At 35.2% G+C, this 18,889-nt stretch overlaps 3 protein-coding genes across 5 annotated transcripts in view; 1 reads left to right on the top strand and 2 right to left on the bottom strand.

Moving 5' to 3' along the window:
* LOC579706 (gem-associated protein 5) overlaps window positions 1–2,250 on the bottom strand; it is a 28,765-nt gene extending 26,515 nt beyond the window's left edge. Inside the window, exons 1-3 of the mRNA XM_030980266.1 lie at window positions 1,912–2,250; window positions 1,286–1,476; window positions 800–996 (exon numbers count right to left, since the gene is read on the bottom strand). Of these exons, the coding sequence (XP_030836126.1) occupies window positions 800–996; window positions 1,286–1,476; window positions 1,912–2,214 (691 nt within the window). The 5' untranslated portion in view covers window positions 2,215–2,250. The remainder of the gene's footprint in view (window positions 1–799; window positions 997–1,285; window positions 1,477–1,911) is intronic.
* Window positions 2,251–2,527: 277 nt separating this feature from the next.
* On the top strand, window positions 2,528–11,484 carry LOC100888414 (uncharacterized protein C8orf48 homolog). 3 transcript variants are annotated; one of them, XM_030980264.1, is made up of 8 exons: window positions 2,528–2,604; window positions 4,154–4,409; window positions 4,925–5,049; window positions 7,703–7,892; window positions 8,540–8,688; window positions 9,302–9,348; window positions 10,182–10,287; window positions 10,993–11,484. In XM_030980264.1, exons 2-8 carry the CDS (start codon window positions 4,157–4,159, stop codon window positions 11,092–11,094), a joined length of 972 nt encoding a protein of 323 aa, XP_030836124.1. In that variant the 5' UTR covers window positions 2,528–2,604; window positions 4,154–4,156; the 3' UTR covers window positions 11,095–11,484. The 3 variants fall into 3 exon arrangements, with proteins under 3 accessions (XP_030836124.1, XP_003730502.3, XP_030836125.1); XM_003730454.3 differs by lacking the exon at window positions 2,528–2,604 and adding an exon at window positions 3,330–3,418; XM_030980265.1 differs by lacking the exons at window positions 2,528–2,604; window positions 10,182–10,287 and adding an exon at window positions 3,330–3,418.
* A 1,352-nt stretch (window positions 11,485–12,836) lies between these two features.
* The window catches only part of LOC579837 (vascular endothelial growth factor receptor 1), a 57,608-nt gene continuing 51,555 nt past the window's right edge, over window positions 12,837–18,889 (bottom strand). Inside the window, exons 23-25 of the mRNA XM_779931.5 lie at window positions 18,321–18,461; window positions 17,556–17,661; window positions 12,837–17,084 (exon numbers count right to left, since the gene is read on the bottom strand). Of these exons, the coding sequence (XP_785024.4) occupies window positions 16,413–17,084; window positions 17,556–17,661; window positions 18,321–18,461 (919 nt within the window). The 3' untranslated portion in view covers window positions 12,837–16,412. The remainder of the gene's footprint in view (window positions 17,085–17,555; window positions 17,662–18,320; window positions 18,462–18,889) is intronic.

Here is an 18,889-nt window from a genome sequence, read left to right as displayed (position 1 = left end):
TCATGTGTGTGCTTGTAATTAAGCAACCAGGGCAGCGTTTCATGAAACCGTCAGAAGTAAAAGTTCACCGACATCCCATTGAAACGTGTGTTGGACCAAGAAGTTACCAGCTGGTAACTTCTTGGTTAAACTTAATACACGCATTTCAATGGGATGTCGGTGAACTTGTACTTATGATGGTTTTGTGAGATGCTGCCCTGGGGACTGACGACTTTAAGTCCTGTACGAAGGACTTGGTAATGAGGATTAATAACTTATCAAAGGACATTAAGGTATCAAAAGTAATTTACAGGAAACTTTCATTGCTTGGAGTTATCACAACAAGAGGTTCAAGCTTCCTGTTAAAGAGACAGCTCTAACATTGTAGAAAGAATGATAGATTTGAAAGAATGCAGTCTTTAGATTAAATACCTGCCTCATTCAGCAGTGCACATAATACTGGATGGGATGGTGTGCCTATTATTGACTTGTGTGTTGGGAACACATTTATGGCATAGAAAGGTGAAAGAATCCATCTGGATTCAAAGGATTAATCCTTCACTGAGTACGGACTCTGGCTTGTCACTGTCACCTATCTGTGCTCTAGTGATCTTGAGGCAGCAGACAGCAAGAAACCATGTGACAAATCTCTTTGCTTGAGAAAAACCACAGGAGAGAGTGAAAGCTTGCCTACTAAATCTAGTTTAAAGGTGGATAGAAATCTTAAACTTTAGTTCACAGTAAAAAGTGAATTGCTCAGAGATGAAGAGTGACATGTTGTGATAACAGGAAAGGGTGCTTTTCAAATTTTCATCTTTACCTGAAACAAGGAGGCATCCAGGTTCTGCTGGCTTGTCAGCATCTTCATCATCTGGTTTGTTCTTCAGGAATGCATCTTCACCAAGGAATAGAGCCCAAGTCAAGGACTGAACCTCATCATTATGACCTCTTAGATTGTGAAGAATCTGATTCTTCTTGGAAAGTGCATCAACAATGAGAATCTTCCCATCTTTGTACCTGATAGATACATAGACAGAATTAGCTCATTAGATTGTATTATATAACCCAATTTCTATATCTTACAAGTTTGTCATTACAAATGACCAAAATTAACATGCATTTCAGTGGAGGATTATTGAGTTAACTACATTTTGAGGACTTTTCTGAAACTTTAACTGATATGTTTCCCTGTGTTTCCTTCTTCCCGCCAAACCAACTATCTATGAAGATTTGATTGATCATGAAGTGAATGAAGTTTGAATATGAATGTGATAGAAGGTTCGAGAGTTCAAGATAGAATACGTACCCTAGAGCAACAATTCTAGAGTCATGAGGGCTGCAGGCTAGGCTGTAGATATAACCTTTATCAGGTCTAAGCAGCTTTGCATCATCTTTCTTTGAAGATTTGATGTCCCAGTAGATAAGACAGCCTTTCTCATCTCCAGCTACAACGATGTCAGGATTAGCCCTTGACCAATCCAGTGATGTGATTTTATTCTATATTGAAAAAAAAGAAATCCAAACTCAAAGTCCGTTGTGACCTTTTCTATGGATGTAATCAAACACAATAATTTTGACTTCTTCAATATAGGCTACCATATGTATATTTTTGACTCTTCTGTTTAACAAATTGATTTTTTTTTAAAAACTCTACAATTAAGACTTTGATATTTAACCACTCGTCTGTCGACAGTGATTGGCCATTGCACCTAAAATTTTAAACTCATATTTAGCCTCTCTGAAATTATGTAATCACGGTAATACACTAGTGTCTATATTTAAAGTTTCATCATCGATTCTGAAATTTTTAATGAGAAATCAACAGTTTGAAATTTTGAAACTTTGATTTTGTTTGACTTTGTCTTTGAAGACAAAAAAGCTGGTGAGTGACTGCCATGACTTAGAAATTAGAACAAGACAAGTTTGCTTTACCTCTTGGCATTTCTTCTCGATTAGAACAGACTTGCTTTTTGTGTCCCAAATCTTGATGACTCCATCGTCTCCAGCACTAGCACATAGTCGTGTGCCTCCATCCCCGGTGGCTCGGCAGTAGGCGACAGACGTCACTCGTTCTGTGTGCCCACTCAAATTTCCAGCAAATGTCGGAGGGGAAACAGTCACATTAAGAAGCAAAATTGATGATTTTGTGGCAAAAGCAAAGATACCGTCTTCACTACAAGAACTAGCACTTGGTAAATACCAATTAGGTGATGGTGGTAATATTTCAAACGCCATTTAAAAGGTTAAACAGGTTAATTCATCCTGCGAATAATCTCTCTCTGTTGTTGTCCCTCCGCTTTTCGGATCATGTGTGGGAAGTAGACTCCATGGGGGCTGCCATCTTGAGGCTCTTTCAGTAATATCTACAAAATCATTTAAAAAATCTTTATTTATGTTTATTATTGTCAAAAAATCAAACATTAAAATATCATAATATTTTTAAATAATTATGAAAGGATAATTTAATTACTCTGAAGTGTATTTTTATTTTTGAAGATAAAGATTATTTTTGTAAACTCAACTGGCAACGAAGAAATCGCAAAGTTCCATTACTGTGCCGGGAATTACGAAGTGATGGTTGCTCCTCGATTTGAAGCAGCTTGCTGAAAGCTTTGAAAAGCATTGTTAAATTCATCAATTCTGTTTTATCTTACTATTTATTTCAATTAGAATTTATTATAATTTTGATTAGAGCAGTTGCCAAAACTTAACTGTCATGGCCTTGTTCGGGACGACAGCGTCAACGGTATCTACATCGCCATCCATCGGAGAACTCTGGGCCCGGGCGGCGGCGGCGAGCAGATTCAGAGGTTTCACTCCGCCCGGCCCGAGCTAGGCCTTTGTCTTTACATTGGCAATTTGCTTTTACCATGGCCATTGTCATTGACTTTGCATTGGCTTGTCTTGTCTTCAGTCTTTCATCATCATCATCATCATCATCATCATCAATCATCATCATCATCATCATCATCATCATCACCATCTCTCTCTTGTATCCTTCCTCCGCTCAGGTCGGAGATCGTCGGCACTGTCACTGTGAGTCTGCCGAAGTGACATAAATGGCTTTCTATAGGTCGTTAAGTATAGGTCGTTAAGATCATCATCATCATCATCATCATCATCATCATGATTGTTCGGGACAACAGCGTCATCATCATCAATCATGATGATGATGATTGTTCAGGACGACAGCGTCAACGGTATCTACATCGCCATCCATCGGAGAACTCTGGGCTCAAGCGGCGAGCAGCATGCAGAGTTTTCACTCCGCCCGGCCCGAGGCCGAGCTAGGTCTTTGTCTTTGCAGTAGCAATTTGCCTTTACCATGGCCATTGTCATTGACTTTGCATTGGCTTGTCTTGTCTTCAGTCTTTGCAATACTGCTCCAATTCTTGCATATTAGAATAAGGAACTTGTGCCAGTTATGGGAGTGTCCATGGTATGTGGTTGCAATGCCGAGGGGCTATGTCTGATTATGAAATCTTTTTGTGGTTTGTAGAGTGAGTGGAACTGAGCAACATATTCAATAATAAGCATCATATACAATATTAAGCAGTCCTTCTTTCCCAGGACTGTGAGGAGTTGGAACACCTGCCATCAGGAACAGTATGTGCCACATCCGTGAATGCTTTCCGTGAATGTCTGACGGGAGGCCACAACTAAGTCCGGGAACTTTTTACTTTCACCATGTCAATAGCATTGCACCATTCACCTGGCTCTTGTAAGCACACACACACACTCATGCATCAGTCTGCAAGAATCTTCAACTATGAAGGAGGTAGACTTAACCCAAAGAAGAAGAAGAACATCACGATCACCATTCGGCAATGTAGGCACTACTTTGCTACCTTGAATGAAGCACTGCGTTCTTGAAGTGCTTGCCAGTGCAGGTGTTGAAGAATGGTTGTAACACTACTTGATCACTGACATTCATTGCAGCATTGCAGCATTGTGTCATTTCTAGCTTGCTTATGTTGTCTTGAGTGAACGGTGCACACATATTCCATGACAGGGCGTACTAGTGTCTTATACTTGTACTAGCACAGCTCCTTTGTATTTCGTGGGCAAGACTGTATTTTATGTCATAAGTAAGCACTGGTGGAAATTTGGAATACCGGTAGATCTACTGAAATTTTCTTTCTGTGTAACAACATTTCATCTTTCTGTTTTACAGACCATGTTTCATTCTAGAGCAGGGAGGGGTAGAGATAGCAGTAGTAGCAGCAGTACAAGAAGCTCCTTCCATACTGCTAATGATAGCTTGGAATCTGAAGATGAGATCAAAACCATCATAGCATCATCTTCATCAGAAGCAGCTGAGATACCATCTCTTGTACTGGGTCAAAGGTCATACTCCTCTGGAAGGGTAACATCAGGCACAGTTGAAGAAGATTATGAAAGCCACTATTCAACAGCAAAGTCTTCATTTGGTAATGAATTAGTACAGAACATTAATGTCTGTTGTAGAACTCAGTATCTTATTATGACAGGTTGGTTATTCAGACAGTTGAATTCCAAACTGCATTTCAAAGATGTTTACGTGCAATATTATGATAGTGTTATGTGATGCACATTATTTGTTGAATCCAAAGCAAAAAGTGACGGCTTTAGTTTTATTAATCATCTAGACATATAACCCCTATGATACTTTCCATTGCAGTTTTGAAAATAATGCTGAACATTTCATCTTCTATTTCTTTTTCTATCTCTTCTATTTGTTCTCATTCTAGACATTTTTCATTGATCTATATTCTATAATATAAAATTTTACATGCACTGATATTCATTATTTTGCTGTTTGTATTTGTAATTATTTCCAATTTATGATGTATATTTCAAAATGAATATGTAAGGTGTAAGCCTTAATGTATAATTCTTTGTAAGTTATTCCATTAAATATGTATAGGTAATTACAATTTAGAAAGCACTGTTGTTTTTCACACAGATTCCAGATACAGATCAGATACATTCTACACAGCTACATCCCATAGTGGAAGAAGAGATAGCTCTTCACTCTACAGCAGTGAGTTTGAATCAGATGATAGTGTATCTCTCACTGAAAGCAATGTGGTATGTTTCTTTCCTTCATTCTTTTTGTTTACCGTTTTGGGGGTGGGGTTCAGGTGTAATTTCTTGCCATTCTATTCATGCTCTGTGTTATGATAAATGTGACACTAAAATGATTTGTTGGGCTGATTTTTTTTTTTATTTATTTATTTATAACACATCTTTAAAAAGAAGGGTAGCCCAATCAGCAAACAAATACTGGTTTTCGTTGAGGCCCTTCATGACACAAACAAGTATATACATTTCATCAACATATCAAAATATAAATAAATATAGAAAATTACAAAATTCGATTTTAACAAACAAAAAAAATTGCAAACCAGGTTATAAATAAGGATTTGATTATAAAGAATAACGAAATGATTAAAATGTATATGATACAAATATAAAAATATAAATAAATATAGAAAGTTACAAAATACGATTTTAACAAACTAAAATTGCAAACCAGGTTATATAAAAGGATTTGAACATACAGAATAACGAAATTAGTAAAATGTATATGATACAAATATGTAAATGCCATATATCCTATTGAAGCAAAAAGTAAAAAGTTATTAAAAAAAAAAAAAACAACAACAACAACAACAACAACAACAACAACAACAGCAACATATAACCACAATAACAAACCAACAAGAGAAAACAAGAAGAAGATATGATAAAATATATAAAAAGAGGAGAAAAAGAAGAGTTATATCATACCATAATCATATTAAAATGTGGATGTCTTTTGCCATTTTGCCAATTCTTGTTTAAATGGTTTCATATTTTTTATAAATCGAATACGTTCGGGTAATTTATTCCAGTTTGATGGACCTGTGACAAGAAATGACTTCTGATAAAAGGTCGTACGAACATGTGGCATCCTAATTAGCATCTTATTTGTGCTCCTTGTTGTTCGAGATGATATCGCTTCAATATAAATAAACTTATCACCTAGTACTTCAGGTGCAGCTTTATGTAAGCATTTATGAATCATGCAACAAGATGCTCTAAAAAACAGATGATCTACTTTCGGCCAGGATAGAATTTCAAACACTTGTTCAGATGGGGTTTCCCAGGAAAAACGAGATATCATATATGCTGCCCTCTTATGTAATCTTTCCAGTTTACTATGGTTTGCTTCAGATCTCCCAGACCAAACGGTACAACAGTACATTAAATGGGGCACTACAAAAGCCCAGTACAGTTTGTTCAATTGTGCTTTATCAAAATAATGTTTACATCGACGAATAGTTCCTAATTTCTGTTTCACAGTTAAAGCAATACTTTCGATATGTTTTTTAAAGTCAAGACTGTTATCAATTATAACTCCCAAACATTTATATGTATATACACATTCCAATTGGCATCTATTTAATTCAATCGACAGCATACTGTTATCTAATGATCTAAGCTTTTGCTTTGATCCTAGCAGCATCGTTTTGGTTTTATCACTATTCAAAATCAACTTATTTTTATTCAGCCAAGAATTCAGTTCACCAAGAGCTTTTGTCAGTTTGAGTTCTACCTCTTGCTTAGTTTTTCCACATACAGAAATAGTAGTATCATCCGCATACATATAAACAATGCCATTTGAGATGGAACATGGGAGGTCATTAACGAATAGAGTAAAAAGGAGCGGGGCCAGGATGGACCCTTGTGGAACTCCCATTGTTATATTTCTAAATGTTGATTTTTCTTTCCCTAATGAGACAAATTGTTGGCGATTTTTCAAGTATGATTCAAACCATTTAATTACATGCGGAGAGCAACCATATTGATGTAATCTATTTAAGAGGAGAGAGTGATTGACTGTATCGAATGCACGTCGGAGATCTATAAAAGCTACACCATTTAGATACCCTTTGTCTACATTGACTGACCACTGGTTAACCATGCACAATAGGGCTGTTTCACATGAGTGCTTAGGACGAAATCCAAATTGGTTCTTATAAAATAGATTATGCTGAGACAGATATTCAAAGATATTTAAATAAACTGCCCTTTCAATTATTTTAGATAAAATCGGCAATATAGACACGGGTCTGTAGTTTTTCATTATGGCTGTATCCCCTCCTTTGGGAATTGGTTGGACTCGGGCTATCTTCCAAGCATCAGGGTATACTGAAGAATGCAAAGACAAATTGAGTATATATACTAAACTTTCCATTACATGAGGAATATCACAGATATATTTCAGTATTTTAACAGAGAGTTCATCATACCCAGTTGCTTTTTTGCAAGTATATGATTTTATCTGTTTGATGACGAAATCTATCGAGATATTTGAAAAGTAAAGTAAATCACCGTTTGTTTGTTTTTCCAGATTTTCTTCAAGTGATTCACATCTCTTAATAGTTTCGGTCTCGAGCTCAAAACCTTTAGTGAGTTCAGAAACGGAGTCAACAAAATACGTATTAAAATATTCAACAACCTCCTTTAAGTCTGAGATTTCAACATCGTTTACATTCTTTTCAGAGCAGATGTATCAGCATGTTGTACACAAAATTCGAGGGTGATAATACCTGAAGATGAACACAATCCTCAGAATGATAGCTTTTCTCTCCAGGACTCTTTAAATTTTGATCAAAATATTTTTCTTTAATTAAAACGTCCATAAATAAAAATTCAGGGGCTGATTGAATGACAGCTTGCATACTCTTTGTTACAGGAGCAAGAATTTGAGAATGACGAGGATGCAGAGAAACATTTCTTAAAAGCCAAGCTGAAATCACTGAGGAGAGAGAAACAAGAGATCCGTGAATTGAAACCCGAAGGAGATAAAGAATTTGATGCAGAGATGAATAAGTTTGTTAAGATACAACTTGCTACCCTACTACATAGAAGAAAAAAGGGTACCGGTATGTATAATAATTGCTCTTTTTTCATTGAAATGGTAATAATTGTAATAAGGAATGTTTTCTAAAAGAGAGAGTGAAAATTTACATACCTAACAGGAAAGCTTAAAACATGTTCTGGGAAATGAACAGAAACTGGTAATGTGTAGATATTTCTCAAATTTTTGAAAGAAAATTCCTTGATTAGTGTGTACAATATTCCATGATGTTGTCCTTTTAAACAAGGGTTGGTCCAAATCCGAATCCAATATTATATTACCCAGCAAATAGAACCTTGAATTTCACTGCAAAATATTTCGAAAACATTTTGGTTATAATACCATATAAAGCGAGGGTTTACATCAATAACCCACTACTTGTAACGGCCAAAATTAAACTGATTCAATCTTTGTACGGCACAAAACTACAACCATCTGACTATTACTTAGGTGATTGCAATCTGGTATGTCGATTTGACAACTAATGGTCATTATTATCCCACAAAAAGCCATTTCCAATTCATTTCGTTTTGAGGGAAGTTCTAAATAAGTATTGTCTTTGAAATGACGTTGGAAATCAACCTTTTCATTTTTTGACCTGCAGATGGGCCATAGTACCTTTAGTGGACTGTGAATTGTATATTTTGATTTTACATGTTTATTTCTTTTTAGCTTTAGTCAAGCCTCCAAGAAGCTCAGACACAACAAAAGACAAGAAGAGTTCAAAGCAAGGCAAAGGTTCTCAAGTCTCTTCTCCCTTGATACCGTGTGGAGTAGTCGAAAGGCTCAGGATACAAAACTTATTACACAGCATGAAAAGGGTAAAGTGAAATGCCTTTTTTTGTTTCCCTTGAAAAATGGTTCTCATTGAAACATATACAGTTAAACCTTTCTATAAAGACCACCCAAGGGAGACAAGGAAAGTGGTCTTTATGTGCAGGTTCATTTAGTACATGTTTCAATGAGAACCATTTTTCGAGGGAAACAAAAAATGTGGTCTTTACAGGTAGTTACTAAAGCAGGTTTGACTGTATTAATAAGGGTTATTCAAGAGAATCATCAGGAAAAGGTGTTTAACACTTACTGAAGTACACATGCCAAATGTATAAATATTTAATTTCATTCTGTATAGAGTGGTGAAGTGTGACGTCATCAAAAATCTATTTTTAGAATTTCCTAATGGTTAGGAGCCAGAGCATATAACACTGAGTTCCTATACGAAATATATTCATTCAGATGGTCATATCTCAGCCAATACTGTACTTAACATATTCAATTGGTTTTCGACATTTGGACATTATTTTTGATGCTTTTTCGGAAAATGAAGACAAAATTGAGAAATTCTAAAATAGATTTTTATGACGTCACAGCTTCGGTACTCTATATCCATGTGGATTTAATAAATAAAGAAATATTTTGTGAATTCTTTTCCAGGCATCTCAAGCACCACTTCATGAGATTGACAAGTGTGAAAGTTGCAGGTAGGATGAAAATAACATATTATTTGCATGCTTTGCAACATCTGAACAATAAATATGTATAGAACAGTGCATCTCCAATTTCTGACTGCTATTAAAAGCATGAATGTAATAATCAATCTAAAATTGATGGACTTTTTTTTTTTTCTTTCCTGTATGTGTGTGTTTTAGGGGTAGGCTTTCATATAAGGAATCCCTCCTTTCTACCTATCTCACATGCTCTCATAAATTGCCATTGTTATTTGTTATCACTATCTTGTTTTTTTAATCATTCCATTCTGTATTTGTATGTTTTCATGAAGAGTGTTAATAAACTTTGAATTTAATTAAAGACAACCATTCTGTTTTAGAGATTTAATTAAATAATGGAATTTTGTTTTTGCCTAATAGCTGCTCTAAATTTATTTGACTGTTTCTTGCCCTTGAAATAGAAAAGTTGCATTCTAATGGAGGAAAGTAGTTTCAATTGTTTGAGTTCTAAATCCAACTTAAGACACATTGATCAATATCACTAAGGCAAAGCTCCCACCGCTCTCTCATCACTCAACATTGCACTGCAAGACATGCTCCACTAGCCCAGAGCAAAAAATGAGGCTATTTACAATGCTTCTGCTTCACAACCATTAAATGATCTCCAAAGATTTACTCCCTTGTTTATGGAAAGTTTTCAAGGATTCTCCAAAAACACTTTTATTGATTAGGGACATTGACTTTTATTTATTGCTAGAAAAGCTGAATGTTATAACAAACTACAAAATCATTTAATATGAGTAAGACTGCAATATTGATTAATTTGTTATATTGAATTGTACAACATTTGTCTAATCTGATCATAGGAAGGTGAAGGAGTCAGTGATGGAGAAAGACTTCATGAGATCAAAGCACAGACACGTGTACAACCAACTAACAGAAGAGAGATACAGACAACATATCGTTAACCATGTAAGAGCGGTTTAGTTACTGTGAATCATTACTTGTAAAACTGCCTACTAATTGATTGTTCACATTGCAATGCTAAAACGTTTAAAACTCAATTTCAGGGAGAAAGATTTCAGTGAGATTTCAAGATCATTCTGTTTTACTGAATCACCCCTGCCATCCAAATAAAAAATATATTAAAAAATGATAATAAAAACTATAACCAAATAGATAGATATGCATACCGGTAGCTGTACATATACAATCATAGTCTGTTATATTCCACATCGGACTGAAATTTAGCTGCTTCATGAATAAAACAACTTAAGTTCTAAACATGTAAGTCAATTGGAAATCTGTCATAGTATTATATATATGAATTTCATATTTCTTTTAGTTGTTTGTGTCTTTGGCAAGACATTGATCTACAATTGCCACACTCCGCCCAGGTGAAGTAAATGGGTACCTGGTAGGAATTTATTCCTTGAAATGCTAGAGCGCCGTATGGCAGCCGTGCTAAAGCCAGGGTAATAATCGGGAGCGCCAGGAGGGTCAAATCTGACTGACATGAGCGCTATACAATAACCCATTATTATTATTATTATTATTTTATAATTGTTTAAACAAGAATGAGACAAGGCCATCTATCTTTACCCTTCACATGAAATGCTCCCATTCTATTTTTTTTCCTTTCAACCTTTCCTTTTCTTCTTTTTTCTTTTGATGTAGGATCCACTCAGTGAGATTGGTAATCTGGCATCTGCATTGCCTAAACTCAGCAGTGATCCAAAGGAGATATGGAAACAGCTCATGCAGAATGGTATTACTTGAATGCATCTAACTCAGAGGCCAAAACAAAGTTTCCTGGATAACTTTCCCAGATGTTTACTGCACAATATTGTTGGACACATAAGCATGTTGATGTTTTGTGTGTGGAAACTCATACAGAATAAAGTTCAAGTCTCTCTGCAGCTGCGTGCAATGAACAAACATTTAGTATTGTTGAAATGTGTAATATGAATGTAGTGACGTAACAACTTCCTTCCATACAGCCAGATTTTCTAATTGCCAATGAAAATGAGTCATAATGGATATGAAGGGCAACATATTTTTTATTTCATTTTGTGTCACTACTGGTTTCTTTTAATTTAGAGGCTTGAAATAGATTTATGCCAATATCTTATGATATTTTATTTTTTCAAAAATAAAGATAATACAAATATACATAGAGTAAGCGTACTTCTTTCTTGAGGCTAATTCGGACCAAATTTTCCCTACTGATTCTTTTAGTAATCGGGTATTTAATGATGAAAAAATGGCAGTGTATGTTATTGCTCAATGTGCATGAGTTTGTTTTTAGAAGCAACTGTCTTTATTTTGTCTCACTTATTTTATCCCAAGATAAGCTAAAAGTGTGAAAGATAGATAAAGAGTGTGAAAAATAGATAAGAATGTGAAAGAACAGTATAGAGTGTGAAAGAGTATGAAAGATAGATAAAGAGTGTGAAAGAACAGTAAAGAGAGGCCTGAAGAAAAGAATGAACTGCTGATCTGAGAGAGATAACTACTGAGGGAGAGCAGTAATTTGGTAAAATATATTGTGAGAGGCAGAAGGAGAAAGGTTAAATGAGAGACAAAAAAGAGAGCTACACGGAGAGATGGACGGAAATATAAACCAGATAAGCTAAATTTAAAATTCAGATGTACTTCAAAATTTGCTCACCAACCTAACCTCTATTCCTCTCCCCCACCTTTCCCTTGCTCTTGTTACACTATGAACATGACTGACAAAGAAGGCGAACAAAATACACAGTTTCTCAGGTAGACAAAGGAACATCCCTTCACTGCTATTATGTAAAAATTTGTAGAACGGGTGTCACATGCATATTCACCTTTTTACATAATAGCAGTGAAGGGATGTTCCTTTGTCTACCTGAGGAACTGTATATTTTGTCCGCTTTCTTTGTCTGTCATATTCATAGTGTTACCTTCTTCTCATATCTCTCTCTTCATATATCTACTCTGCCCTCACATTTCTTGTCTCTTCTTTTTTTCTCCCCTTTTTTTTTGTTTGCCTGCCTCTCATTTTGCCTATTTCTCCATTGCCTTCCCTTCCTCACTCTGTCTCCTCTCCCTCTCTCCCCTGTCTCTTTCCCTCCTCTCTCTTTCCTCTCTCCTTGTCTCTTCTTTCTGTTATCACTTATGTGTGAGGTACAATTCATTTAATGTCTGGTATATACCAATATTTTTGTTCATAAATATAAACATGTTTGGACAATTGATGAATGAGTGTATTATGCTTCAACTATAAAGTGCATTAGTTTTACTTTCATAATTTGTTTATCAACGTATATCATACGAGCCTTGATCTCACTTTAATGGGCTATCTCACCATTTTACCATCCAATTTACAAGTTGTTGGGTTCTATGTGCTCATGTTCCATGATTAAACTAATGCACTTTTAAAATAAAAATAAATTAGTCGGATGATGGATAAATACTCTCTGTTTTGCCAAGCAGAGATTGTAGTCACAGTGACAGTCACAAAACACCATGCATTACACCAAAGTTCATGTAATGTATCAAAATAAAAATCTTTTATTGATAATGGTCATATCTTAATGGACAAGACATCTCGAAATGTAATCAGGAATTCTAATGAGTAACAAACAGAAAATCGCAAACACAAAACAGTAATTAAAAAAACATTATGTAGTTAACTTTGTTTGCTATTATATACTTCATGAGCTTTATCTTAAATTAATATTTCTTTCTGGATAATTTGCTGGAACTGAAAATATCTCAAATTAATATTCCTTTTCAGATGATTTGCTGGGACTGAAAATATAAAAACTTTCTTTCAATTTTCCAATTTTGCTGACAATCAAGGCCAAGGTATCATAGAAAGATAGGGAATAGTTGTAAGCTCCTGATATAAAATTATATTCAATGTATGTGACCACCATAGCAGCATAGAAAGATTCTACAGTCAGAACTCATGAAACTCATTCAAGCATGGCAATAATAAAGATGACTTGTCAAAATTCGAGGTAAGCAATAGTGGCATACATATGTTAAAATACTGTCAAACAAGAGGAAACAATAAAAGAATATGATCTATTTACAATTTATAATATTGTTATGCCTTCTATTCACATCATATACAATGGAGAAAGAGGGAAGTCTATAACTCAAATCAAAAGTATCAAACCTCTTTCTTGCCTTTCACAATTAAATTGCATTAGTATAATTAGAAAATTCCATCCTTTTCAATACTACCATGAATTGAATGCACAAGTAATTAGGCTAATGAAGGTATACTTTCATTAAAAGACTCTGCTAGTGAGAATGAGATCTACAGGTCAAAGGCCAAATAACATTTGCAAAATATAACAACAGAATTTTTTCATCACAATAAGAATAATTTTATTCATATTTCCAACATAATCAAAATATAAACAACCATGGTAAAGATTACTGGCCCAACAAATGATGACTTAACAGAATGAAACATTAATAGCAAAAGAGAACAACTAATATTGCATAAATTGGAATTGGTATATAACCCTTTAAGAACATGAAATGGGAATTTAAGGGAAAATAATTGCACTTAGGGTAAGGGTAATAGCACCATTTTCCACAAAACAACATTTTGGCACATAGATATTTGAGTCTGCCTTCGGCTTACACTGAATATATTAGTAGGATGAACATAAAATACATTAATTTTTTTTCTTTTCCAAAAGTGCAATTCTTTGACACATGTTGAAGTTCATATTTGTTTGATTTATTTACCTGTGCAGCTTTTCTTTAAATACAAGACAGGTTAGGTCACAAATATTTGGAAAAACAATTATCTCTATCGGTTTCTGAGGCAAATATTGAATGCAGCACAAATATAATCTTACAAAGTTCACATGAAATATCAAAGATGGACATGATACAGTGGTAAATGGAATCGATGGATAACAAATATAACACTAAAACTGGTGGGTTGTGACCTATGGAACTTTCAGCCTTGTCAGTTTGGGAATATATCTAAAACATAAAAAGAATTGTCATAACTTGGAAGAAATAAAATTTGTTTTTTATGAAATTCTTTTCGTTAAACTTGTAATGAGGAGCATTGAAGATAGGCAAGATGTGATATGGATGGCAGTAAGATGACAGAGATTAATATCTCTGGTATACATGAATACATCTATCAGATATGTGCTTCAACCTCATCCTTAAATTGGCAAAGCATAATCAAATGCAAAATCTATACTGCTATATTTAACCAACAAGCAGGGTTTCTGTATTAGTCAATATCATGTATTACAATTCAATTTCAATACAAGATAATGATATCTGAGATAAATTTGTACAATGAAAGAATAAGAAAATGGTGTTGCCAATTTAAAAGGTATTGCTGATTCTGTCAGCTCTTTAAAATGATTATCCATGATGCAAGCCTTCTCCTTCGCAAAGTAAACATAAAAGCTTCTATTTACAATGAATAAATTTAGACATGGCAAAAACACAAGACACAGAAATCTGGATTTATCATAGTAAACAGAGTTTCACATATATACATAGACATACATTACATTCCATATTTGTGTGACAGATATTACTAGTCTGAATACTAAAGTGTACTACTACATTACACTTGTTTAATACTACATAAATATTTACACATGTTAAACTTCTGGCTATGTATACGGTTACACTACCGGGTAATAGGGGAATTCCCTTTACCAGATAATAAGGGAAATCCCCTCAATTCAAACTCTCTAAAGCATATCAAGAAATTCACAACTTCAATCTGTAAGATTGGAAATTGGAAATTCTCTTTCAACTAGTATAGCACAGACAAATTATCGATAGCATGAAAATCATGCACATATTTCTAATATATAAAAAAGAATAAAACATGCACTATTAATTCATAGGATTGGTCTAATTAACATTTTAGTAATTAAAATTTGGCGTTTGGTATTCTTAAAAGTAATATTATCACCATGCCAGTTATTTAGAGATGATTTAATATTAAATGAATTATTCTTAATTAAAAATTACCAGAAGTAATATTTCCACAAATGTGTTATTAGCTTTATTGAAGTATCCATCAATAATTTAAATATTAAATGAATAAAACCACATTTTCCATGTATCTCACATAATATTCAATCAATTTCATGATTCTTAGATTGTTTTAGGGTGTGAACAAGATATCGAAAATGATATTAATCAAATAAATTTCCATGATTAAAGGGAAAACTACAATCTCTAATCATAATCACCTACATTATTTTGAGAGAAATCAAAAGTCTAACAAGCCATGTACTCTGGTAACATTAAATGGCATTTATTATTTTTCTAGTTATTTCTTTTTATCTAGGCAGTCCAGTGTAAGGCAAATATAACTATAATATAACAGTAGCACCATTTTTGTATAATTCCTTCCGGCATGTAGCACATGTTTGATGAAAATTTATAATATTTAATTTCTTATTTCTCTCTTTCTCACCTGACATCTGTTTTTCTCACTTTTACAGTCTAACACACGCTCTCTCTCTCTCTCTCTCTTTCTCTTTTTTCTCTCTCTTTCTCTCTCTCTCTCTCTCTATCTCTCTTTCTTTGTCTCTGTCTCTCTCTCTCTGTCTCTCTCTCTGTCTCTCTGTCTCTCTCTCTCTCTCTCAGTTGCTCTCTCCAATACAGGAGTACCGAACTGAGACACATTAATGAGGTATATACACAAATAGATACAGCATTCACATTTTGTACACAATAATACACAGGATAATAGAAGATACACCGACCAATATACAATAATAAACTCACCTCCTATCGTGTCAAAATAAAGGCACCTTCTTACAATCTCTTTTCTAGTTATTGCTCTTTTAAAGAATTTTTAATCCATGTCATTATTCTTTCTGGTTACTGTTACGGGAAGAATTGATCATATGTATTACCAACCTTTACAAATAATGATGTTCCAAGTCTTCTGGGTTCAAAAGATAAAAGAACTGATGCTTTGCATATCACTGACATCGTGTCAAATCTCTCCAGATCTAGTGTCACTACAGTTAAAGGTCTATGATGGTGAGCTCTGACTGTCTGTCTCTCTTTCCATTCAATGTCATTACTCTGTGATAGTTTATATATCACTGTCCATTGGTACCTCTTGGCCAAAACAGTGAAGTTTCTTTGTGCAGTGCCACTTGCATGACTTTACTGTATTCTGGAGGAGGTTCATCATTGACGTCTGACCCATAGCCACCTGATCTGAACCCACTAGATGAGTCTGATGACACTGATTCTTCACTCTTACTGGTGCTGTTATTGCCATGGTTATGATGATGATGATGGTTAGATGAGTGATGGTGGTGATGATGATGATGGAAGACTGGGTTGGTCATTGTCTGCTGAAGGCTGTCCAGTGCCGACAAACTGTTAGGTCTGTGCAACGGTAACCTTGCTGATGTCGTTGACGACTTTGTGGATTCTCCTCCCGTATCATCCTCCTCATCACAGGGTTCTGATGATGAGATGTCCGTGAGGCTAGCATGGATGGATGATACTGTCCTTCCCTCTAAGCTGGCACAGACTGGTCTCTCATCCTCAAGCTGGAAGGTAGATGATGTACTTGGATGGTTGGGCTGATAACCTGAAGTACTTGGTAATGAGATATCTGCTTCCACCTGAAGGGCATCCTCTCCCAAGGTCACCTGACCGTCATGTGATGTGGATGCATCTTCTTCTTCGTCCTCATTGTAGAATGATATCGGTCTTGATGCTACCTGCTCATCATATGCACAATCAAGATCAAGGTACTCCTGTAAGAAGACAAGATAGGAACAAATGTCTAAACATCCAGACAGGGCCATTTTCTCTACATCCAGGGCAGATAATAAATCTTGTGATATCTAAACTTGAATTAGTCTCGTTACACACTCTCTTATGCATGACGTAATTGAATACAATTCAATTTCACTTAGAAAGATATAATCATGATAGTGATATATTCCACCCTTTTAACTATTCTACTTTTTCTTTCTCAGAAATGTTCTCTTGTAGTCTCGTTTATTTTGCTGCTTCTCCTATTCTTTTTTTTTTAACTCTCTTATGCCCCCTCCACCTCCCCCTCCCCTTCATAGTACTTTCTCTTCTCATTTTCCAAAGCTTGAGTTCTGGTAATGGTAGAAAATAAATTCTGACAGAATCCAACAAAACTTACACTGAATGTTCAAGATTTTAAAAAAAAATATCCTCCACATTACTATATGTGAAACTGCCATGACACCTACCTGCTTGACATTAGCTGCTAGTTGATCTCCAAGCTTATGAACCAACTCACTGAAGTGAGGTCTTTCCTTGGGTTCTGTGTGCCAGCAATCCAACATGACGTGATAACTGTGAACAACGAACACAGAGAGTGATCATGATGTATTGCTCTCTTAAAATGTGTGGCAGGGGTGGGATATGGATATCACATTCTAATGTTATAACATAATACATAGTCTCTAATGTTCTCAAAGTACAAAGCAGATACCAAAGCACCATGAGCATCCAACAGAGGCGGACATCAGCTAGTACTACACAAGAAGCCATAATTAGCAAAGTACCGGTAATGTTTTGTTATACCATAAGATGGTGTCAAGAGGATATTGTGGATATTTCTGTGACTGCCTTTGGGAGTTACAACATGGGTCATATTCTATGGAATGTTCTTTGTTTGTTATACCATAAGATGGTGAGTGGGATGTAGTAAGGATATAGCCATCATAATTGTATCACTTCCTTTCATTATCAAAACATAACAGACATTCCATGGATTAACTCAAGGTACTCTTTTTGGTAACCGAAATAGGTGCCAGGAGTGGGATATTGTGGATATGACGTGTGCAGCTGCCTTTTGGAGTCACAGCATATTTTTGGTATGCATTCAAGTTTACATTCATTCAAAATTATCCTTTCCTAGCTTATATGATGTGATGCTTTGAGATTGTTAGCTTAATTATAGAACTACAAAAAGAGTACCGGGAAGATATAACCCTACAGTATGTACTTACATTTCAATTGGTGCATAATCAGGAGTGTACATTCTATATCCACTCTTGAGACGATTGTAGAACTCTTCATCAACCACAACACCAGGGTATGGAGAGCCACCCAGAGCAAAGCATTCCCACATAAACACTCCAAAAGACCACCTGCAAAAGAAACAAAAGTTTCATCATTGACAACGACTCAACTAGATGAAAAATGTATATTATCATATGTTCCCCATGATACATATGGGATATATACATGAGGTGTCGTGGTTGAGTGGATATCTCACCGGACTGTCAATCACAAGGACCGCGGTTCGAGTTCCGCCGCGGCACTAATGTCCTTTGGCAAGACATTGATCTACATTTGCCACACTCAACCCAGGTGATGTAAATGGGTACCTGGCAGGAATTAATTCCTTGAATTGCTAGAGCGCCGTATGGCAGCCATGCTAAAGCCAGGGTAATAATTGGGAGCGCCAGGAGTGTCATGTATGACAGACATGAGTGCTATACAAGAACCCACTATTATTATTATGATATTGTATGGATTAAAAGACAGCATTGACTGTAGTTATATTGATCAGCTA

The sequence above is a fragment of the Strongylocentrotus purpuratus genome, unplaced genomic scaffold, assembly GCF_000002235.5.
Source record: "Strongylocentrotus purpuratus isolate Spur 01 unplaced genomic scaffold, Spur_5.0 spur5_scaffold_11, whole genome shotgun sequence".
Classification (NCBI taxonomy): Eukaryota; Metazoa; Echinodermata; class Echinoidea; order Camarodonta; family Strongylocentrotidae; genus Strongylocentrotus; species Strongylocentrotus purpuratus.
Note: the sequence above shows the minus strand (reverse complement) of the source record. Positions and strands in the feature narration are given on the sequence as shown.

What these genes read in the sequence shown, in the direction of transcription:
- LOC100888414 (XM_003730454.3), top strand. An exon ending in TAGAAGAAAAAAGGGTACCG is followed by an intron (nt 7,893 to 8,539) that starts GTATGTATAATA and finishes ATTTCTTTTTAG; the next exon opens with CTTTAGTCAAGCCTCCAAGA. An exon ending in GACAAGTGTGAAAGTTGCAG is followed by an intron (nt 9,349 to 10,181) that starts GTAGGATGAAAA and finishes ATCTGATCATAG; the next exon opens with GAAGGTGAAGGAGTCAGTGA.